At 44.1% G+C, this 23407-nt stretch overlaps 2 protein-coding genes and 1 long non-coding RNA gene across 3 annotated transcripts in view; 2 read left to right on the forward strand and 1 right to left on the reverse strand.

The window, feature by feature from the left end:
• ntn4 (netrin 4) overlaps nt 1-1951 on the forward strand; it is a 31901-nt gene extending 29950 nt beyond the window's left edge. Inside the window, exon 10 of the mRNA XM_050036834.1 lies at nt 777-1951. Within this exon, the coding sequence (XP_049892791.1) occupies nt 777-916 (140 nt within the window). The 3' untranslated portion in view covers nt 917-1951. The remainder of the gene's footprint in view (nt 1-776) is intronic.
• LOC126385250 (uncharacterized) overlaps nt 1-22133 on the reverse strand; it is a 44254-nt gene extending 22121 nt beyond the window's left edge. The window contains exon 1 of the long non-coding RNA XR_007569412.1: nt 22000-22133. This is a non-coding gene — a long non-coding RNA (uncharacterized LOC126385250). The remainder of the gene's footprint in view (nt 1-21999) is intronic.
• Nucleotides 13337-23407, forward strand: part of usp44 (ubiquitin specific peptidase 44) — a 14198-nt gene continuing 4127 nt past the window's right edge. The window contains exons 1-5 of the mRNA XM_050036827.1: nt 13337-13412; nt 15631-17354; nt 19048-19246; nt 22109-22217; nt 22483-22733. Of these exons, the coding sequence (XP_049892784.1) occupies nt 15798-17354; nt 19048-19246; nt 22109-22217; nt 22483-22733 (2116 nt within the window). The 5' untranslated portion in view covers nt 13337-13412; nt 15631-15797. The remainder of the gene's footprint in view (nt 13413-15630; nt 17355-19047; nt 19247-22108; nt 22218-22482; nt 22734-23407) is intronic.

Here is a 23407-nt window from a genome sequence, read left to right on the forward strand (position 1 = left end):
CTGTAGGACATGAGGGTTGTTTTAACCATTTCACAACGAGTTGGACAAAGTGTTGTGTGACTGTCCATCGTTTTGCCCCATGGTAGGAATTTCTAGTGAGCAGCTAGGGATAGTGTGGGTGTAATAACTGTGACCTTCTAGTGTATACAATACAAGTGGTCAGCTGGAAATACATGATAGACCAGGCCCACTGTTGGGGGGTCAAAAGTACAGCTGGGTCATCTTGTACTTGATAAATTAATTTGGTGTGGTCTAGATTTGACCGCACCAGGTATGACAGGCAAAGCCAACTGTGTCAAACATAACAAGCCCAGCACACCAGCAAATAAGACCCACTAGTCGGCTCAGTTTTTAGCCAAAGTGAAGATGTTGGTATCATAAACTAGACGGCCTAAGGCATCCAGTGGCACCAACCATAATTTGCTATCTTGTTGGGAAGGGACTAAATAATGCTCCAAAGTTACGTTAAATTTTGAAACCCAGAATAATCTGTCTTTTCATGGGATTTGTGGACAACAACAAAAATGTAAAACATTGAAACTCTTCTTGATGATGTACAACAAGATATCCTGATATAAAACAGCAAAATGCAAACTGTTTTAACAAACACATCCCAGCCAATCAGAAAAAGAAGTATTTTCTGAAGCTTTTGCATAAAGGCTGGTAGCCTTGCAGTACACCTAACCTGTTTTGAGAAGCAGTCGGTACTTCATCAAAGCTGAGTGAGGTTTTAAAAACTGAAACAAGTGTCCCTGACCTTCGATGTGATTTCTCAGGTGTGGAGTACCTTGTGGCAGGCCACACGGACCGTAAGCAGAACCGCCTCCTGGTCAACATGAAGAGCTTTGTCAAGCCGTGGAAAGCCAGCTTGGGGCGCAAAGTCCTCATGTTGCTCAAGAAAGACTGCAACTGGTAGGCGGACTGTTAAAACACTGGAGGACAGACGGACACATGGACAATGTTGTGGATTTTCCCGTCCTCCAGATGTGGAATTATTGAATTGCACAGGTGTGTGAGCAGGTTTTCAGGGGACGAACTGAGATGATGATGGAAACCCCCTTTAATACTCTGCTGTTGTCCAATGAGAGCTGCACCAGCTACAATTACACAGGACTTTATTTTATTAAGACATATCAAGTCTCGCACATTCCTTTGTAGGACTTCTTTCGCTGTTGCTGCTGTGACTCAAGGAATTGAGGAATTCAGCGCTTTGGCCAAGGGCTTTCTATTCTGAGTGACTCCCTCTGGACCCACTGTCATACACTAAAACACAAACAAAAACTGAATCTGCTCCTCTCTGCAGCACTTTAGCCTAAGATGGACTGAGGGAATATGGACACACAAAGAGAGGAAGATATAACACACACACACACTAGATGACCCCCCCTGACATGGACTGTGGGTGGAGCCCGTCCAATCCCTATTGCGGTGGATGCACACACAGGCAGCAGTGTGTGTCAGTGTGTGTGTGTGCTGCTTACATAATGTGCAAAGCACCCAGAGTGACGCTAAACAAGCCATACAAGCCACTACAGGTGGATAAATCTTAGCCAGTCCAGGTGTGCCTGTGTTGAAATCAGAGTGAATGGGTTTTACCCTGAACGTGAATGTATTTGCCTGTTTTGCAAATGTGTGTGTGTGTGTGCATGTGAGACAGATAGAGAGAGTGTTTGAATGCAGAGGTTTATTATGAGCACAGTCCAGATTCAGTCCAGCTCTTAAGCTTTTCTGTAGGTTTGTGTACACTTTCAAAAACAGCCGTTCCAATGTTTATGATACAGCGTCATGTATACTGATTCATCTCATATTACACTTCATTCAGAAAATCCTTGTTATTCCTTCCTTTGTGCTCTTGTACAGTATTATTTGTATATATCTATATAAATATTATGTTCATCTTTCTCTGTCTCTTTAATTGTTTTTGTATGTGCTAATATTAAAGGATAATTACAACTCTGGTCTTTTTATTGGGTATGATAATGCTGTACTCACTTTGCTGAGATTTTTGAACAATGCAACATCATTTCACAAAGTATAAACATAAGTACACAGGAAGGCAGTCCAGACACTCCAAAAATATATAAACAAGGAAGGAAATATTAAGAAGCCTTTATTATCGTTCATATATTTTTGGAGTGCCTGGATTGCCTTCCTGTGTATCCTGTTGTTCTCCGTTTTCCATGAACACTCAACCTTCAGTTCAGGCAGGAACACTTAAGTCAAAGAAAACTTTATTTCCATCTGCAGTATTATACTTGGCGGTATGGCTCTGTTCTGGGGCCTCTCTGGCTTTCCACAGGCCTACACAGAAAGCCTCTTCCACGCTCCAACGTGTAAAACCTTAAGGGAGAGAGAGAGAGCAATGCAAACCACATGCAAACAAGGAGAGAGAGCAAACCTCCTTGCCCTTCCACATGCAAACAAGGAGAAAGAGCAAACCTCCTTGCCCTTCCACCCCTTCCACATGCAAACAAGGAGAAAGAGCAAACCTCCTTGCCCTTCCACATGCAAACAAGGAAAGCCTAAGGCAGAAAGGTGAGTTGCAAAGCAGCTTGCAGAGGAAGCAGCAACAGTAGGCAGGCCAGAGCAGTTTAAATAGGGTGCCCTGAATGAGATTTACGAATTGGTTGCATAGAAAGTAATCGTGATCTATCAGCTGACTCCCTTCCATCAATCAGTGTGCTTCTTAATCAGTGTGCTGTATTTCTTTTTCTTGCATCCATGTTCTTTTGATGAATTGTGATTTGAACAAAGCAAAACATTCAAATGTAAAAACGAAATAAATATTGCAAGCAACCTTTCCCCCACCCCCCAGAGCCAGTCTGCAACGCTAGGGATCGGCATACAATGCACCGGATCCTGATTCCTGTACCTACGGGTGGTGGGCCTACAGGGCGATGGCTCTATGTTATTTATTCGGCCTGAGCCCAGGGTCTTGTTCACGAGTGAGGATAGAATGGAGCATGAGATCGTACTGAAGAGGGAGCTGAGCCAGAAGGTAAAGCTTTCAATTTACTGGTCCATCTACGTCCCAACCCTCACCTATGGTCATGAGCTCTGGGTAGTGACCGAAAGAATGAAATTGTGCATACAAGTTGCCGAAATGAGTTTCCTTGGTGGGGTGGCTGGGCTCAGTCTTAGAGATAGGGTGAGGAGCTCGGACATCTGTAAGGAGCTCGGAGTAGAGCCGCTGCTCCTTTGCATCGAAAGGGGTCAGTTGAGGTGGTTCTGACATCTGATCAGGATCCTCCTGGGCGCCTCCTGTTAGAGGTGTTCTGGGCAGTTCAACTGGTAGGAGGCCCCAGGGCAGACCCAGAACACACTGGAGGGATTACATATCTCATCTGGCCTGAGAACACCTTGGGGTCCCCCAGGAGGAGCTGGAAAGTGTTGCTGGGGAGAGAGACGTCTGGGGTGCTTTGCTTGGCCTACTGCCCCCCTACCTGGCCCCGCATAAGCGGATAAAATGGATGGATGGATGGATGGATGGATGGAAGCCAACTTTCCTCCAAATATGGAATATCTATAATTATATTTTTGCAGACATAACTTCACACAGCTGTTTGCTATGTAAAGATATAGTGGAGTAACGGCATCTTGAGCAGAGAATGAAGTCATGGTCTCTGTCTGTTATGTCATCCAAGCTTCTCTGTTCTTTCTTGTTGTAGACAGTCCATCCAGACATCCATGTTAGTGCATGTGAGTCCCATGGGTGTATCCCACTGGTTAGCGGATCGCCACCCCCACCACTCCGCACTGCGCTAATATGGTGGTCATATAAATCGAAAAACTGCTGCTTCATTTCACAATCCCAGACAAATCAGTGAACTAGAACTCGGTGAAGTGGGCGGACTCAAACATCTGGACCCGTCCTGTGTCCTTGTTGCCTCACTGCTTGGTCCTTAACACACATCTACAAGACACTTGCGAAACCAATAAAGCTATCATTACATCACCAAACACCACAAAATTAACATCTAAAACTGTTAGCAAACAAGTCCCAATTCCTGAACTCGGAGCTTCCAGAAAATTTCAATTTACAAGTTCATGAATATCTCAAGAGGGGAGCGTTCATATGGACTCTGACCATAAACACAGCCCCATTTGAATGCAGCGTAAAAACAAAACAAAAGAAACAATGGCCAGAACTACAAAAATTAGACCCATGTTGTAATAAATCAAACTTATCTTTTAACAGTTTACATAAATCTGTTTGTCATTTAAGCCTTGTTGCTGAGCAGAACTCTTCCCAGACACACTCACAAGAACTCTCAACAACAGTTGATATAACTGCCCAGGCCTTGAAATACTTCACATAAATTGGACAAAAATATCCTTATCACCCTGCTCTGTTTCTCACACACACACTCTCTCCGTGTCCCTTCAGATTAAGTCATCCATCACTCTCGCTCCCAAAACACTCTCCCCTACATTCACACAGCGCCACAGAATGTAGACCATAACAGAGAGGCCGGGGCAAGCACACACACTGTTTGGGTTTAGGCGGCCTGCGTGTTTTCCACCGCCTCCTCGCCCACTCGCCGTGACGTGGTTGGCCGTGAGGTGTGGACACATTCCTGGCGCGTCGAGCAGAGCTCCGCGGCAGGCCGGGTCAAAGGTCCCTCACCTGTCTGCCGGCCTCGCCTCCTCAACGAGAGGTGAGCGGAGGTGGATGTTTTTTCACAGCTGTGGCCCGGATAGCCTCTTGTACCCACGTTTCCTCATTCACGGCCCATTCACAGATTAGTGGCAGAAGGGTCACGGCTCCTCTTCGTTTCTGCCAAGCTGTCCAGACAGCAGGGGATGGGGTGAACGAGTGCATACGGGAAGAGGAATGTGACTGGAAGGAATGCCTCGGTGCCAGTGGTGGGAATTAACTATGTACTCTTACTCAAGTATTGTAATTCAGGTACTTGTATTTGAGTATTTTTCCCATTTCCTGCGACATTCCAGACGGAAAGAAAATTACTTTTCACTCCACTACATTTATCACCCTGGTTATATTACAGAACCACTGTGGAAGAAGAAGGTGCAACACGATGACATCACTAAAAGAGCGTCAAACATCAAACGATGGATAACAATGTGGAAATATGTCAGTTATGTTTGTTTAATTAATTGATTTAAGAACTGTTACAGTCTTCTCATGGGTCAAATCAGATCTAATGTTTTTGTGTCTTGGGTGGACTTTTTAGCCACATGATTCACCTGCATTGCGATTTATTTCCATTGTACTTAATCACACTTTTGTTTTATCGCAACCTTTTGGGATCGTTTTTTACTTTTTTTACATTATGGCATTTCCACTCAGTTTTTTATGCACAAACAAGCAGCAACCTCTGACGCTCAAAAATGAGGCAAACGCCAAACTGCAATTCCTCTAGTGACCACTTGAGGCTGGCTCCAAAAAATCCTCTCTTGACATCATAGATTTCTCTGGTGTCCCTTTAAGGCCCAGACACACCAAGACAACTGCTTCAGCACACATCGCCTGTATCTCATCTAAAAAGTTGCACTTGAACACACCGTAAAGACAACAGCCAATTGCCAAGCAGCAGCAGTTGGTGGTAGTTAGTATTCTTCATTCAGAAAGGGAAACTGGAAGACCGACGGGACAGAGTGGATACGCTAGATAGCCAGCACTTTAATACATCGCAGTATATCCCAACGGCGTCTGAGCCACTGAACCTGGGAGTCTTTTACCGACACATCACAGCTTTTCCCAGTGGCATTTGTAGCATCAAACGCAGATATTTTGAGCCAAAACATGATCTTTTCCTAACCATAATCCAGTGGTTTTTGTGCCTAAACCTAACCACACCTCAGCCACAGTGTTGAAACGTAAAGTTTAAATGTATTGATTACAAAGCGATACACAAATGTAACGTATGGTTTGCAAAGACATACGATGCAAACATTTTCTGGCGACTGGACTGCAGAGTAAGAAGGTGTTTTATGTTTTGGGAACTGGCCTTGAAGTGTAGACACAACAGGGAGCCACAAACAGATGAATGGCTGTAGCTGACCACAGACCTCCCCTCTCTCTCTTTTTCTCGCTCTCAGTGTCTCCCTTGCTCGCTCGCCCCCACTCATTGTCCCCAGATTGACTGGCCATTCTCAGCCTGTGATGGAGATGTCCTGTGGGGGGTTGCATGGTGTGGGAAACTAGTTGATGAATGAGTGTTTGGCATGCTTGCACAGATGCATAGTTTGCTCCAGTATAGCTTATGTGTGTGTGTGTTATTGTAGTAATGGCAAATACATGCATGTGTGTGTACACGAGTGTGTGTGCCTGTATGAACACAATGCTCTGCTTGTGTTGCTATAGAATGGAGTTATGGCCTTTGTCCTGTCAGCATTCTTGCGTTGCTATTGGTCGTGGAGTGCATGGCAGCTCCCGCAGGCTCAGGGACAATAAACTTCCCCCCTACCTTCCCCTTCTCTCACAGGGAGTCACAATGCTCCTCTTCGGCAGCACCCATCACCCTGAGACAAACGCCCCGAAACTGGCCTGCTATGGGTGTCACAGGAGCACCCAGAGGTCTCAAGGAAGGCGGAGGGAGGGGAATACAAGCGTAAAATGTGAAGGGGATTTCTTCTCGGGAGTATGGTGAGAGGAAGTGTGTGCTGGATAAGTGAGTCATGTGGTCAGTATTATCCCATCAGCTGTGATTCACTTACAGAGGAAATGAGAAGATTATGGCACATAGGAAACCAGACTCCCTCACTGAAGTCCTTCACCTGAAAGTATCCAGCTCTGTCCTCAGAAACCATCCACACTCTCTGGTTTTTACTTAATTGCACACAAAAACACACACGTGCATGCACACATGCATCAGGAATGTTTCTCTACCTGAAGATCATCAGAGCAAGCCAGAACAGGGAAGGCGATGTTGACATAGCAGAGTGATTGAGACGCTACTGCTGATTATTATACAGCCATGAAAACAAGGACCTCATCGAGTCATTATGAGCGAACCCACGCATCAACGTGACAACAGACAGTTTGGGAGGAAAAACAGGCCCTCATGACAAGCCGGGACGCTTTTTAAAAAACAGATTAACATCAGAAGCTGTCAAGTAGCCAACGTTAACATTCGGCCTCAGCAGGCTGAGGGAGCAGGCCTCAAATCTGCGAGCAGAAATTACAGGAGTGTGTTTGTTTACAGGCAAAGTAAAGCATTTCCCCCTGGCTTCACCGGCACCTGTGTTTTCACCCGCCACAAAACCAACAGCGTATCCAGCTGCGTTAACACCACCATGAAACCACCGGAATGGCTTCCTTTCACTGACATTATCAAACCACCGTTCAATGAAAACAGGTTGCAAAGCTGCATGTTTTTCCTGTGTGTGTTTGTGAGTTTCTATTCTTACGAGGTCCAGGTGACAGATGCTTTTGCAAAAGGCCTCAAGTTTCAGGTTCAGGTATGAACTGATGGAGATTTAATTACAATTATGGGTAAGATTATCTTGTTTTTACTTCACCTCTTAAACAAACAGGACCATCTTTCTAATTGGATGGCACTGATGATGGATTTATTTGTCTAGTTCAGTCAAGCAAGACTTACTTTTATTTATTCAAAACAAAACATTGTCGCTTCCCTAAATATAACCTTAGGTGCCAGTAAAGAGAGCTACCTGCCATCAGGTGTTAAGATCACCCTCAGAATTCCCTCAAGGTGTTCCTGAGATATCGTATTCTCGAGAATGTGATGGATGCAAGATCACAGAAACCTATACTTTTGACCTTTGACCAAAATCTAATCATTTCATTGTTGAGTCCAAGTGGACGTTTGTGCCAAAATTGAGTTAACTGCGTCAAGGTGTTCTTGAGATATCGCGTTCACAAGGATGGAATGTATGTACGCTGCTGCTGGCACAGAGGCATAAAAACTGATTGGGGGCTGAATCATTTTATAACTCACCCATTTGAATTTTAATAAGGCTTATAGTTACGCATTATTAAACCCATGGCTGCTTTAAGTGTCAGGCTGTCTGCGAGGCTTAACCTCAGCTACTTTAAGTCACTTAAGCCCTTGCTCCTCCACAGCTCCACCGTTTTGTCCAAATATGGTCACTTCTGGCTCCAAAAATCCAAGATAGCGACGGCCAAAAACGCTGAAGGCTTCAAAACAAACCACAAACCGGTGGGTGATGACATGGTGGCTACGTCTATTATTTTATACAGTCTATACTTGAAACGGGGAAACAGTTAGCCTGGCTCTGTCCAAATTAAATAAAATCCATCTACACGTACCATTAAGTCTCACTGACTGACACATTTGTTTTTTTAATCTTTAAAATAAGCATAAAAGTGACAGATTGTGGTTTTACAGGGGTTATGTACCAGACAATTCTTTTACAGTGACGTCACAAAGCCACAAAACTAATAAGCTTCCAAAACAACATATATTACCATCCTAACAGTCACAGTTTTGAATACATCCTTAACGTTATGATACGGTTGCCGTTACGCTATAAAACTGTGTACTTAGGTTCTGGCTACAAAACTAGGTGGTGAGGTTTAGAAAAATGATCATGGTTTGGCTATAAGCAAGTATTTTTGTCACTAACATAACATCCCATATGTCATGTCATCACTAGCGTATTGTGCTACACATTCTAGCATATGACACTACGTTGTTACTAGGGCTGTCAAAATAACACGTTAACTTTGATTAATTAATCACAGAAATTAACAAAAATGAACACTGATTAATCGTGTTCCGTGTTGACCCTGTGCTTGGTATAAGGCCACAGTGGCTTTGTGACATGATGGAGGCAGATGAGATGACACTGTTTGGCCCCGTGAATGAAACATTTGCATTTAAAAAAACGCCTAGATGGAACTGTTGATAGGAGCACTGTTCTCTGCAGTTTCTGCAGTAAGGAATTTTCGCACCATCGGAGTACTTAAAGTGATAGTTCAGGTTTTTGGACATGAAGTTGTGTGAAATGCTGACCATCTGTAGCTCTGATGTGACGGTGTCACTACTGTCAACGAGCCTCCTGCTCTGAGAAATCGCCCACAGCTTACCGGAGAAAAAGTAGTTCTGAAGATATAAGGGGGACACGTAACCACAAAGTTTTAAGCTACAAAAAAGTATGCATGTGTTTTGTTAGACTATTTCAATAATTTTAAAACAAGCTACGGGCGATTTCTCAGAGCAGGAGGCTCGTTGACAGTAGTGACACCGTCACATCAGAGCTACAGATGGTCAGTGTTTCACACAACTTCATGTCCAAAAACCTGAACTATCACCTTAAAGTCTGAAATATCACCTCAACGCAAAGCATTTAGCAGCGAACCCTGAGGTCCGAGCTAGCACAGCTTCTGATGCTAGCGCTAGCAGCCAGCCTTGTCATGCCACTCTCGACCAGGCGTTCAGACGCAAACTGAGTAAGTCTACCTGTGATCGACTCAATGACTCCCTTGCAAAATGGACTGCAATGGACTGCAGGCAAGTTACAGTGGTAGAGGACATGGGAACAATTGTGTCCAAAATCCAGCAGTGTTACTACGAAATATCTGTCAAAATTCATTTGAATTGAATTAATTTTCTTAATCCCTTGACAGCCCTAGTTGTTATTAAAAAAGGTGAAGACACTGACTTCAGGACACAGACACCAGTCTCCTGGATGAAAGTCCTGTGCTTGTTTGACCCATCCACCACCCCTCCTGTACAACCAATAGGGATCTCTTCCATCCTACTACAAAATTAAACAGACTTTGTCGCTTTTTATACCACATCACCTCACTTCCCCCTCTGCTCCCGATATAATTACTCCGGTCTCTAGGGGGCACTACCTTAAAATACACTTAAGTATGGCTCATAATAAGCTGATTGCACAGTCAATCTATATGGCTGTTTTTTGTTTTTTGTTGAGTGTCCTCGTTTGATCGGCTTGTTTGCTGAAAACAAGGGTTCATGAGAAAAAGTGACATTGACACATACTGTAAATATCCTGTAAAACCAAAACAATGAGCTAAAAGAAGCTCAAAGCAAGGTCAAGCTGCAACACTGAGCGATAAATCTCTGTTTTGTTTTAATTCAGTGCTAAACTAAAAACTATCAGTTAATGCAACTCTAAAGATGGAAGGCAGCGAGTCAACATGAGGACCTCAGAAGTATAGTGACAGAAAAATGTGTTTATAAGAGAGTGCGGATGAAAAAAGGACGGGGAGGGAGACATGGAGGGAGAGTTAGCATGTGTGGACATGACGGCGGTGAAGGCCCGGGGACATAGAGGGAGAAAAACATTAGAGGTGATTCACAGGCATCGCATGGCACATCAACACATACCTCTTTCTCTAAGTCACTCACAAACTCCCCTTAATCTCTCTCACACACAAACCTCTGGTCCGCTGACACACACACATATAAAAACACACACCTATTACCACACTCCCCTTGTTCAGTGGGGGTTTAAGAAGGCTTGTATGGATCAGTTCCCCACTAATCAGTACATGAGAGGGATTCTTCACATGCATTCAGGTTGCGTGTGTTGAGATTAAAAGTCTTCCCTCGGGCGCAATTTCCTCAATGAAAACCACCTCCTCCCTTTATTCTTTCATGGAGATGTTTAATGTGAAATTACTGTAATATTTATACAGGGATTCACAATGTGTTGTAATAATAACACTTTATCAACTAAAGTATCTCTCTCATAAGCGTCTCTGATCCTCCTCCTCTATACTGACGCAATATATTGCACAATTTATCACACAATGATTCAGTGTGTTCCCTGTTGAGACTTAAATTCACATAACAGACATTAAAGTATTGTTGTGTGTGTTATAAAACCTCTGGCATTACACTGATAGGATCTACATAGTGAGTGCCACCAGCCCCCATTAACCAGCATAAAGTGCTACACCTGCATCCCACACCAGTACACAGGACTTTAAAATACCTCCTAAAGGTACAACCACACACTTGTGATCCATGAAAGAAAGGCTTTCAGAGTTACAGGCAGTGGTAATCAGATATTTTACCTAAAGGGACAGTTCACCTCCAAATCAAATACACAAATTTTTCCTCTTACCTGTAGTGCTGTTTATCAGTCTAGATAGTTTTGGTGTGAGTTGCACAGTGTTGGAGATATCAGCTGTAGAGATGTCTGCCTTCTCTCCTATATAATGCAACTAAATGACACTCAGCTTGTAGTGTCAAATAAATACATTTGAAACACTCAACATCAATGCCTCTTTCCAGAAATCACGACCTGGTTACTCAAGATAACCCACAGACCTTGTTTTGAGCAGTTTCATGTAGGAAATAATTTCTTTCTAGACCGCACTGAAGGAAGCATACATCTACTATTAGCTCACCTTGCACCCAGAGCTAGCTAAAACAGCTCAGCCAAGGAGGACGCCATTAATGTTAACATCTAGCACTGTTACGAGCACAAGCCTCTCATCCATGAGTAGATGCACTCTTTCTTTTGCACAGTGATACAGTTGGCCAACACATTCTCACTCCCAACTCATCAAATACTGATGCTTGGTCAGTAGTCCTTGGTGTCAAACTGATGCTCTACCCTCCAGCGTCAGTTTTGGACGTTCAGGGACTACGTGTCAATTAACGCTTGTTACATGTATTGTGTTGTTTCAAAGTATGTGGTTAGTTTAAGAAAAAAAACAGCATGGTTTGGCTTAAAATAATTCATTTGTGACTTACATAATGTCACATAACATAAATCACTAGCATAGCATGCAACACTTACTAGCACATTACTGTGTTATTTAAATAACTCCACTGACTTTTGGTTTCACATGGGACACGAACAGTGGGGTACCAGTTGAAAGTCCAGAGTTTGTTTGACCCATTTCTCACCTTTTTCACTGCTATAGTTGCCCGGGTGTCAAAAAATGCCACTGCCTGGTGCATCACATACAGCCGCTAAAGGGTGCCTCAGTGTGTCGGTGTGTGACACCAAGGGCCGTTGGCCTAGTGAATGTATTTGATTAGTTGGCAGTGAGATCTGTTGAGGTGGTGGGTGTAGTCTTGTAGAAAGAAAATAGTTCCTACATGAAACTGGTCACAACAAGGTCTGTGGATTATCTTCAGTAACCAGGTCATGATTTCTATAAAGAGACATTGATGTTGAGTTTTTCAAATGCATTTTTTTGGCGCTTTGAGCACCACAAGCTGAGTGTCATCTAGTTCCATTATATAGGACAGAAGGCAGACATCTCTACAGCTGATATCTCCAACACTCTGCAACTCACACCAAAACTATCTACACTGATAAATAGCACTACAGGGAAGAAGAAGTAGCTATGTGTATTTTTGATTTTGGAGGTGAACTGTCCCTTTAAGTAAAACTAGCAGTGCCCACCAGGAATAAGTCTCTATTATAGTAAAGGTAAAGACCCTGCAGTAAAAGCATATATGTATTATGAACAAAAAATACTTACATATTATATTACACATTATATATATTACTGTATGTTATTATTGATCTACTCCTCTATAGTTTCAAGATAAATATTGCATTTTTTAATCCAATGCTTTTATTTGACAGATGGAGGTACTTTACAGAATAAAGATTTAACAAACAAAACATAAGATATGAACAGTTTCTATAGATGAGACGACAATAACCATCTTGATCAGCCTCAACATTAAAATGCTGCGTACACATCAATGCTTCTGTAATAATAAAGATCCAATTATGTCACACAGACTATGATAATATAACACTTTAATAGAAGCCATTGAGTTTTTCTGATGCTTTAGGGATATTTTGCTGAACTTTATGCAAGGAAACTTGAATAGCTGCTTTTTCTCCGGCTTTTAATTTTGAATAAAACTGACCTGACTTGAAACAAAATATTTTTATTCACAAATACTGGTTTGGCAATAATGTCTGTGGTAAGAAAGTCACTGGGACATTGATTGTAAATGGTCCAACACTTCCCTCTAATGGTATAAAATTGCATTACTTCTATTTTTATCATTATGAGTGGAAAGCGGGGATTTTCTCCAGTCACTCTCAGGCTCTCTATTTTTATTAAAATGACATTGTGTCACAACACACAGTAAACAACAACTAACAGTCCTACATGTAGACACACTAAAGCACCATCATACAACTGACATAAGTAGTATTAAAAATAGAACTTAAACTACAGTAAAACTGACATTTTACAGTCCGACACAAAACTAATAAACGCCAAACAGGAGTGAAATAGTTGTGCAAGAATATAATACAACTTTAAATACATAATAAATGTTTTAAGAGAAGATAAATGAACATCTTCACCCCCCCCCCCCCCCCACCGTCAACAACAACAACAACAACGTCACGTATCGAGGACGCGCTCGAGCCAACACCACGCGACAGGGACTGACAAGATGGCGATCATTTTGGAAACAGAGGAGTTACTGCCGTGAAGGAGAGGCTCGGTATGCTGTTTTCTCTTCTCACTCAGTCTATCACATTTAATGTCTAACAGTGTAGCCGATGATACGCCTGTTGTCGTTAAAACATGTCCGGTCGGTCGGTTTTAAAGCCGAGGCTGCCGCTGAGAGCTGACCTCCGGCTAACGCATGAACTTGTTAGGATTATCGCAGTTAGCCTGGCAGGCTAATGCTAACTAGCTAGCATGCTAGGCTAACGTTAGCCGGGCAGATAGGGCTCACTAATCTCTTCAGTAAATACAATCAAAATGACAGAGCTGACATACGTGGCGCCTGTCTGTGTGTACGTATATTTAACGCCATTTTAGACAATTATTCTGTGATGTTTTTACAGCGGTTTGGATTTTCTTAATGTGTGGTTTCAGTGTTTTGTAATCGCAACTCCACATAGCTGTATCGATTACACGCTAGCGGGGGCTCGCTAACCTTAGCCGGGGAGGTTACCTTCCTTAAAAGTTGGGCTGTTTGGACTGTCTTTATCACGTCTCTCGGTTTGCTGTAATGCCGCACAGTTTGTCGAACGGCTACAGAAGCTGGTAGTGTTTCGTTGTGACTTATGCAACCCGTGTTAACGCAAGGCTGTGGGGTGTTCAGCCACTTGAGACCATGCAGTCACAAGGACAAACAAGGCAAAGCGCGCTAACTTGGTGATAAAACTTTAGTGACATAAGAAACACTGGAACAACTCTACTAAGAGTTTTCACACTGATTACGATATATCTCACTCGTCACTGTATACACATCAAGCCGGCGACTTTACTCATGAAGTTACATGGTGATTGCTCTAATCTACAGTGTTGATAATCAGACATTGAAGTTACTGATTACAATGACAGCACATTGCCACGTTATTCTGCACGTTTACTGCTGATCATCATGCCATATGAGCAATCAACCCGAGAGGATTTCATGCTCTATGATTTGGCAATCTGAGAAAGACCCAAGGTTAGTTATCAACTCAACAGGGTCTGTCTTGGATCCCTGACAGCACTGAGATTTTATTTATATCACAGCGGCTGCACACACTCATGGCAGCACAATCTGATGAACATTTACTGAATAAATATACACCCACTCCTACATTATAGCAGGTAAACAAACGCCTACGTTGCCCTAAACGCCTTCAAACAGGCTTGTTTTGCTTTTTTAAAGTGCCTAATGGAATGAAGGGACAATACAGTAGAAAGAAACCAGACATTGCTGAAGTTAGAAACTTTGCCCTCCCATGTCTCCCATGTTCCGGTCTGCCCTTTCCGTCTGTGCTACCTATGCCATTTTCTTTCCCTGTTTTCCCCAGCAAAGGTAGTCCTGTACGCAGACAAAGGGTACACCACCTTGCAAGCTCAGCCCCCCTTTTTGTTGGATAATCTTACTTCTTTGACCACAGTGGTTGGGGGGTGTTGATAGCCTACTCAAGGATCCCCCATTTTCTCAGCCGAGGCACACCAGCCGCCAGAGGTGTGAAAAGGTTGAGTGGTGACTGACTGCTGGGTTTTGAGTTTTATCGTCTTAAAACCAAATTGTTTGATCTGTGTTTTTGGACCACTCTCCCACTGCCAGAAGCTTAAATAACACTGGGATTTCATCTGGAGCTCCTGTACTGCTTATCAGCTCTCCATTACGTTAGAAAATTTTGATAGAGTAATATATTTTCATATCGCTGTGAGTCACCCTGACTACTCTTGCTGCGTCTGCTTTTGTATCTCAGTTACTATCAGGAAAAGCTCAAAGGTTTGTCTGGTCGATGGTTTCACATATAGGTTCAACAGCCCACGTTAACTTACACACCTTTCTGTGTTTCAGTGCCTGGCAACACTCAACACTGTTTATCAACTAGTTACTGTTGGCCCATGTTTCTGTGAGGAAATGTTGAAGCCTGCTCGCCATCTGGCAGTTTACTGTGTGTAGCTATAGCCTCATAAAACAGAGTCACTGGAGGTTAGATGTAATGACGTTGAGATTATAATTTTGTTGTGTGTTTACAGGAAGTGAACAGAATGTCATAATGGTAAAAAATACAGCTAGATGTTTGGTCTCTAGAGGTAGATGGTCAAACAATACAGCGACATAATAACAAATACGGACGATACATTAATTATTCTAAGTTTTGGATCAAATTCCCTCTGTTGTAAAGGACAAAACACCTGCTTTAAATTCCTTCTATTCATCTTGACTAACCACATCTGTTCTCTCTCCCTTCTAGAAGCCACGATGCCCTGGGAGGGTACCATTTCTCAGCTCGCCATGGTCACCATGGTGATATGAAGCCAGTGTGAAACGCTGAAACACATACACATACAGACTCACACGCAGCCGGTCAGTTATTGACTGACACAGCCAGCCAGCCAGCTCGGCAGGCAGGCGTGTGTAATGGACAGGTGTAAGCATGTGGGGCGGCTGCGGCTGGCCCCAGACCACTCCATCCTCAACCCACAGAAGTGGCACTGCGTGGACTGCAACACCAGCGAGTCAATATGGGCCTGCCTGGGCTGTGCTCATGTGGCGTGCGGGCGCTACATCGAGGAACATGCTCTGCAGCACTTCCAGCAGCAGCACCACCCATTGGCTATGGAGGTTAATGAACTTTACGTTTTTTGTTATCTGTGTGATGACTATGTCCTGAATGATAACGCCACAGGAGACCTGAAGCTGCTTCGTAGTACGCTCAGCGCCATCCAGAGCCAGCGCTATGAGGTTACTACCCGCAGTGGGCGCACCCTGCGCTCTGCGAGTGCTGCCGTCGAAGCCATCATGCCATGTGGTGCCCGGGAGCTGCAGCTTAGAGACGAGGACAGGATGTTTACTGCGCTTTGGCATCGTCGCCGGGCGCTTATGGGACGTGTCTTTCGCTTCTGGTTTTCATTGACTGAATGCGGAAAGAAGAGAGAGGAAGAAGAGAGACAGAGGGAGGAGGAGGAGGAGCAGAAAAGGGAGGCAAGGGAGAGGAGGCGGGCTCTAAAGAGGCAGCTACAGGAGGAGCTGGAGAATGCCCCTCTCAGGAAGAGTCGCCGGTTACGTAAGAAGAGCCAGAGAGTTGCAGATGCTGCAGCAACGACACCGTCTCGGAGGTCACGCAACAAGACAAAAAGCCCTGTGCCCCCTCCTCTCACCCGCAGGCCGAGGACTCGTAGCCCTGCCACTGCCACTGCCACTCCCAAGAGAAGTGGACGGACGAAAAAGGTCCAACCACCTCCTAAACCCCGGAGCCGTTCTTCTACCACCAAATCCAAGCCCAAAACACCCTCAGCAACCCCCCATTCTGCCCAAACACCTGTTCGCCGCAAGCAGAATACCAAACAGGGTGGCTCACCTTTTAAAAGGCGCCCTACGGTTACTCCTGGAGTGACGGGTCTGAGGAATTTAGGTAACACCTGTTATATGAACTCCATCCTGCAGGTGCTGAGCCACCTTCATGTCTTCAGGGAGTGCTTTCTGCGCCTGGATCTCACCCAGGCACTGGAGCTACTGGCATCTGCCGTCCACGGCCAACTGGCAGGGAAGGCCTCGTCCCAGACACCCCTGACCCAAAGGAAGGGATTCCAGGCCAGCTCAGGCTCTGGGGCAGGGCTGAGTGGCGGGGCCTCCCGGGCCCGTAGCATGGAGCTGATACAACCCAAAGAGCCGAGCTCAAAGCACATCTCTCTCTGCCACGAGCTGCACACCTTGTTCCAGGTGATGTGGTCTGGCAAGTGGGCGCTGGTATCACCTTTTGCCATGCTCCACTCGGTGTGGCAGCTGATCCCGGCGTTCAGGGGCTACGCTCAGCAGGACGCTCAGGAGTTCCTGTGCGAGCTGTTGGACAAAGTGCAGCACGAGCTGGAGAGCACCGGCAAGCACACGACCACTGCGGGAGTCCCTCAGAAACGACTCATCAAGCAGGTGCTCAGTGTGGTCAACACCATCTTTCATGGCCAGCTCCTCAGCCAGGTATGAAACACACACATTCACACAAACACACACACCTGCAATCACCTTCACTGAACCATCGGCTAACTCAGCAGTGGGCACAGGCTTCATCTGACTCACTCACTGTGAACCCTGCACTCATGAACCCACTCAGATCTTCATTGATAATTCCACAGCCATCATCAGCTCTGACTGAACTCTTGTTACTAATTTATAAGTTAGATTCAGTTGGCCTTGATGGATTGATCTGTCACTTTAAAGCCTTAAGTAGAGGTTAAGCTTCCAGCTCTGACATTAATCTTACATTTGGAGTATATTTTTAAGGTTGAGGTGGTGAGGGTTTTTCTTTCAAACTTGAACCACGTTAAAACAGCACTGAACGATTTGTCAGTCGCCATAAAAATAATCTGCCACTAACTGATTCAGTCATTTTTCCTGCAAAAATAGTGACAAAATAATAAGTATTGTCTGGTTTCTAGTTCTCCACTGTGAGGATGTACTGCATTTATTTGTCATTTATCATTCTAAACTGAATACAGTTTTATTTTGGGCTGTTGGTTGTAGTCACCTGAAGCTTTTGGAAGCAGTGATGGGCATTTTAAACAGTCTTTTTTGATATTCCTAACTAAAGCTGCAGTCCAATCCTGACTAACCTTTCTGGCCATTATTATAGTTTGAATATATACCATGCAGAGTTTCCTAAAAAGCATTGTATAGACTCAATCGTCACTCATGACACAGTAGAAGTGTATGGCAGTGTATTTGTCTGCAGAGATTCTGCCCCACGTCCTTATTTTCTATGTTCGGGACATTTATAGGCATGTAACCCCACAGCTCTCAGTTGAGGCCGGAGCTTTATAATAAGGGTGTGACTACCTTCCAGAACATAAGCCGCACACATTCAAGGGACACAGTGCCAAAAATCAAAAGTATAGCAAGACAAAACCCCAAACGAGAGTGAGTCTAGGGTTGGCTTTTACTTTCACTGGCAAACATGTTTACAAATTATTACTGAAAATCCTGCATATTATTCCTTTAAATATTGTCAAAACCTTTGAATAATGCACATTCACTTGAGTTGTTAATGAGGTGTTCTATTCACTGTAATTGCTTGATGAACTACACCTCAATTAAAGCCCATACACTTGTAGAAATACAACTGAATTACCCCCTTTGTATGTTGTTTAAGCTCAAGTTTAAATTGAAATTGCAGGCTCATATCACGCAAATATTTCCAAGTAAAAGGACTCACTTCTTAGTGTAAATAATGTACTCTGTTGTGTGGTATGTGCTTAGATTGTCAGACCTGCTTTAGCACTTACTGACATATGATCAGCTGATGACAGTATTTAGATATAGACGGTATTTAGACACCGCCGAAGCTCAGCATCGCTTCAAGTAACTGATGGAAGAGAAACGTGGGGAGTGTAGAGAGTTAGTATGAGGACAAGAGATTAGTGTCTACTTGTGCAGGCTGAGCACACACTGAGACACCTGCTGTGGCTGAATAGAGAGCTGTGTGTCTGTACGGGTTCTGGGGATCTCAGCCTCGTGGCTTTGCATCACATTTATTGTTTATATTGTTGATGCAGTGTAAATAGACAGACACGCAGGATGGTCAGGGCAGTTATAACAATTAGAATGTTATTAGATCGTACGTATAATTTATCACTACCCTCCTCATGTTTCTATCTCCCCCCGCTCTGATATGCAGGTGACATGCCTGGCCTGCGACCATCGCTCCAACACTGTGGAGCCATTCTGGGATCTGTCTCTGGAGTTCCCCGAGCGGTATCACAGTAATAGCAGGGAGTCGGCTGCTCAGGCTTCGTGCCATCTGACGGAAATGCTGGCCAAGTTCACAGAGACTGAAGCGCTGGAGGGAAACATCTACGCCTGTGAGCAGTGTAACTGTGAGTTTAAATCATGTAAACACACACACACACTTCATCTTTTAACTCAGATGCTTGACACTGATATTAACACATTAACACTCAATATAAACATCAAATCCAGGCTGTGGCTGCGTCTGTCTTCTCTGTTCCCTGTCCAACTCCACTTTTTGTATTAAGCTTGTCCCAAGATGTCCTGAATTTGTTTTTCTTGTGAATAAAGGTTGAAGTTAACACTGTGTGACATGGCAAATCATCCTAAAATGTTGGATGTTCTTTTAAAAGACATGTTCATACTTGTCTGGAATCCTGAAAAAGCCATGCTGGTTAAATGTAATTTAAATGGAGGTTTTCTGATTTAGTACAGTTGTGGGCTTTCTGCTAGGGCTGCACGATATGAGGAAAATATGCCAGGCTCCACGCTAACTTTTCCACTGTAAGCACTGATGCTACCAACTTCCTCAGTGGGTGATATCCGCACATGATTTGATCGCGCCCTTTTTTCATTACTATAATAATTATAATGCACGGTGGTGCAGTGATTAGTACTGTCGCCTCACAGCAAGAGGGTTACCGGTTCGAATCAAGGGCAGGGGAGCCCCTCTGTGCAGAGTTTGCATGTTCTCCCCGTGTCAGCGTGGCTTTTCTCCAGGTACTCCAGCTTCCTCCCACAGTCCAAAGACATGCAGGTTAATTGGTGACTCTAAATTGCCCGTGAGTGTGAATGGTTGTCTGTGTCTATAGCCCTTTTTAATCAGGAGTTGTGCAAATTTGCAGGAAAGCCCAATCAGTCTTTTTTCAGCATTGGCAGTTAAAAAAACAAAATTGGGGAGTGCAGAAAATTGCCACCTACCTACTTGTGATTATACAGAATGCGCCTTTTTTGGGGCAATGGGGGGCGTGAGCAAGTAACAAAACGTGTAGCTCAGCGTGTGACATAATCAGTCCTTCGGCGATTCTCTCATAAGTCGGCCGGTTCCTCACCGTCCCCGTCATCTGAGGGTTAATAGCCTCTTTGTTTGTGAGGACAAGGAGGGCGCGCAATTCCTTGTCTCCCCAGTTGCTCATCTTTACAGTGTCTGTCAGGTTTGCGTTTCCCTCTTGCTACTAGCTGCTCGCTAATTCCTGCTATCAGCTGTATATCCATCGCCAGTGGGTCGCACATGCGGCGTCATCAACAGTTCCTCCCATGGCGGAAGGGCGCCTCGTTCTGTTTAAACCAAAAGGGTTCCGCCAATATGACTACCCTACAAGGCGGAAAATTAGGCACCTCGTATTAACTCGCCAGTCCAGCTCTGTGTGTCTAAACGCTCGCAGCTATCCGGCAAAACAGCCCGACATTCGCGGAAAATCTGGCAGTGTAAAAGGGGCTATAGTTTTAACTCTGAAGGCTGCTGGGCTTCTAACAGGCAAAGTTGAACACAGACTGGAGCTGCTCCGTTGAACGAGCAAAGCTGTGTCGAATATAAGGCAGCAGATATTAGTGAAGTTGTTTTAAACATCACAATCCTCAAACACCTGGTGGTTCTGCTGGTAACGTTCTGCCGTTAGTAACAGTAGATACTGGGTGTAATCATACACCGTCCGTTGTGTGAGTATGTAAACAGCAAGGATAGGAAGAGAAGTGAGAAGTTGCCTGGATATGGTGAGAGATCAGATCTTGTGATGTGATCGTAGCTGATAAAAATACAGCACAGTGAGGATACAGACATTTCATACACCTGAGAGGCCTATGTAATGCAGACCTGTTGATTCACACTAAACCTGCGCCGGATCCTGTTTATATGAGTCAGCTGTCACTCTGTCACTGTTAGCAGAGACATAAAATGATCACAGTCTAGAGCCCTGTATGGTAACGTCCACTGTTGCGGTGACAATATTACTTGCGATAAGTGTACTCAGTTCTTGACTCAGGCTTGTGCAATACCTGTGCTCGTGCCAGGTTTCTCCTGTGTCCAAAATATTGCAAGATAGCTGTTGTTTTTTTCTAGCACCAGTTGCTCTGTGGCATTTGCACTTGGGCCTGCCTTCATTTTGTCATACTTTCCTCTTTCAATGGTGCAGAGAGTGGCACAGCAGCAGTGATCAAATAAACCTCACTCGCATGCATACAGATTAGATTTAGACTGATACCTGACTGCGAGGGCTCCGTCTGATTGGCAGCAGAGTAAACAGCGTGACGCAAATCAGACAAAATAGCACCCACAGAGACGTCGATGTAATTGAGTATGTTGTTAATATATTCAAAGTGCAGAATGGCAGTTGTCAAGATTTGTTAATTGCCAAGTTGGATTTGTGGTGATTAAAAAAACAACACATTGTGCAGCCCTGCTTTTTGCTGAATTGTGTCGTGGTTCAGTGGGCAGCTTTTACAAGAAAAAGTTTTTGTCATATTTGCTGAAACTGTCACTATATCCTGAAGGAGACAGCTCCTGCAGCTCCTCCTAGTGCTCCTAATGTCATGTGCAAGGATCCACCACGCTTGAGTAAAAACAATCACAGTGTCAATCACTGCTGGTGTACATGTTGCGCTCCTGTCAACAGCACACACATACATTTATTAGTCATAATCTTCATTAATTAAACTAACACTGAATCATACCAGTGGCAGCGAGAGAGTTAGGAGGTTAATACTGTCTCTTTTTCGGATAATATCCACATTGGAAATTTGCTGTCACCGAAAATATTTACACATTTGTCCCAAATTACACTTTACAGCTGTGAAAGTCATAATCTCAGTGAAAGGAGCTGAATTAAAGTTATGTGATACTTACAGATGTCCCGAGCCAATTCCAGTGCGTGTAGCCACTGGTCACAAGAATGCAGCAAAGCTGGTTGACGTAACGTTCGTATAGCGTGTTTACCCTCTTCTCTTATTTGCAGCTGCTCGACGGCGGAGCTCTTCCAAACCAGTCCTCCTGACTGAAGCACAAAAACAGCTGATGGTCCACAAACTGCCTCAGGTCCTGCGGCTTCACCTCAAACGCTTCAGGTATAGTGATGTTACACCACAGTCGGCCAATGTCTGTCGCCAATTCAATTCTGTTTGTTTTATTTGAGATATATCAGTCCCAAAATGTAAACAAGAAATTCACTTTCCAGTTGTAAAAGTAAAGCGCAAGGACATGCACACAAGGGAAAATCTGTGTAAACTATGAGCTACATTAAAGCTGACAGTATTAATTAAAGGCTTCTATGTAATAGTGTAATATTGGCTCAGTGGCTGACCTGTTTTCTGTCCTGTGATTGGTCCTCAGGTGGTCTGGGCGGAACCATCGGGAGAAGATCGGAGTCCACGTCAGCTTCGACCAGCTTCTCAACATGGAGCCCTACTGCTGCCTAGAGCCCTCGCCCAAAGGTGTGCCCTGCTCGAGCCCCAGCAGCCCCAGCTCAGCAGGCTCGCCGCGTCCCAAGCACTTCCTCTACGACCTCTCAGCTGTGGTGATGCATCATGGGAAGGGCTTCGGCTCTGGCCACTACACCTCCTACTGCTACAACACAGAAGGAGGTGAGTCAAGAGCTCAGATGTGTTCAAGCGGCTAGTTCGATTATGTATAAACAAATACAATGATAACCAACTCAGCTCTGTCTTATAATCCATGAAGTACAGTTAGGTGGTACAGTACAGTACAGTACAGTTGTGTGGGTGGATATCAGCCATTACCATTGTTTGCTGATAAATCACTGCATCCCTTTTATTTTTTGCATTCAATTATTAGACAGGACGACAGGTGAGACAGGAAAGAATGTAGCAAAGTGAGAGGAGGAGGAGAGGCACAAATCTTGAAGCGTTTTATTAAAGGTGATACAACATTTATAACTGTGTACAAATATGTGTCTGAAGCCTTTCTTGTGTCAGCAACACGGACGTGCTAAATATCCTCCAGTGGTGCAGATTAAAACTTGAGCAGGATTTATACGCCGTTGTGAGCATTTATACTTGTGCAGTGGTGTGTCTGTGTCACTCTGCAGTTACACCTCCATAACACTAGTCAGTGGCAGGATTTCTGTGAAGTGCTGTAAAGTTTAGTTGATTCAAAACACACATTAAACACACATTAAACATGGCTTACTAGAGACAAATCAGCTTCACTATAACTCACAGCATTCACAGACAAACACTTGTCTTTATCTGGACACATTTTCCCCACAAATACAACATGCTAATGTTTTTAGCACAAG

The sequence above is a fragment of the Epinephelus moara genome, chromosome 23 (assembly GCF_006386435.1).
Source record: "Epinephelus moara isolate mb chromosome 23, YSFRI_EMoa_1.0, whole genome shotgun sequence".
Taxonomy (NCBI): Eukaryota; Metazoa; Chordata; class Actinopteri; order Perciformes; family Serranidae; genus Epinephelus; species Epinephelus moara.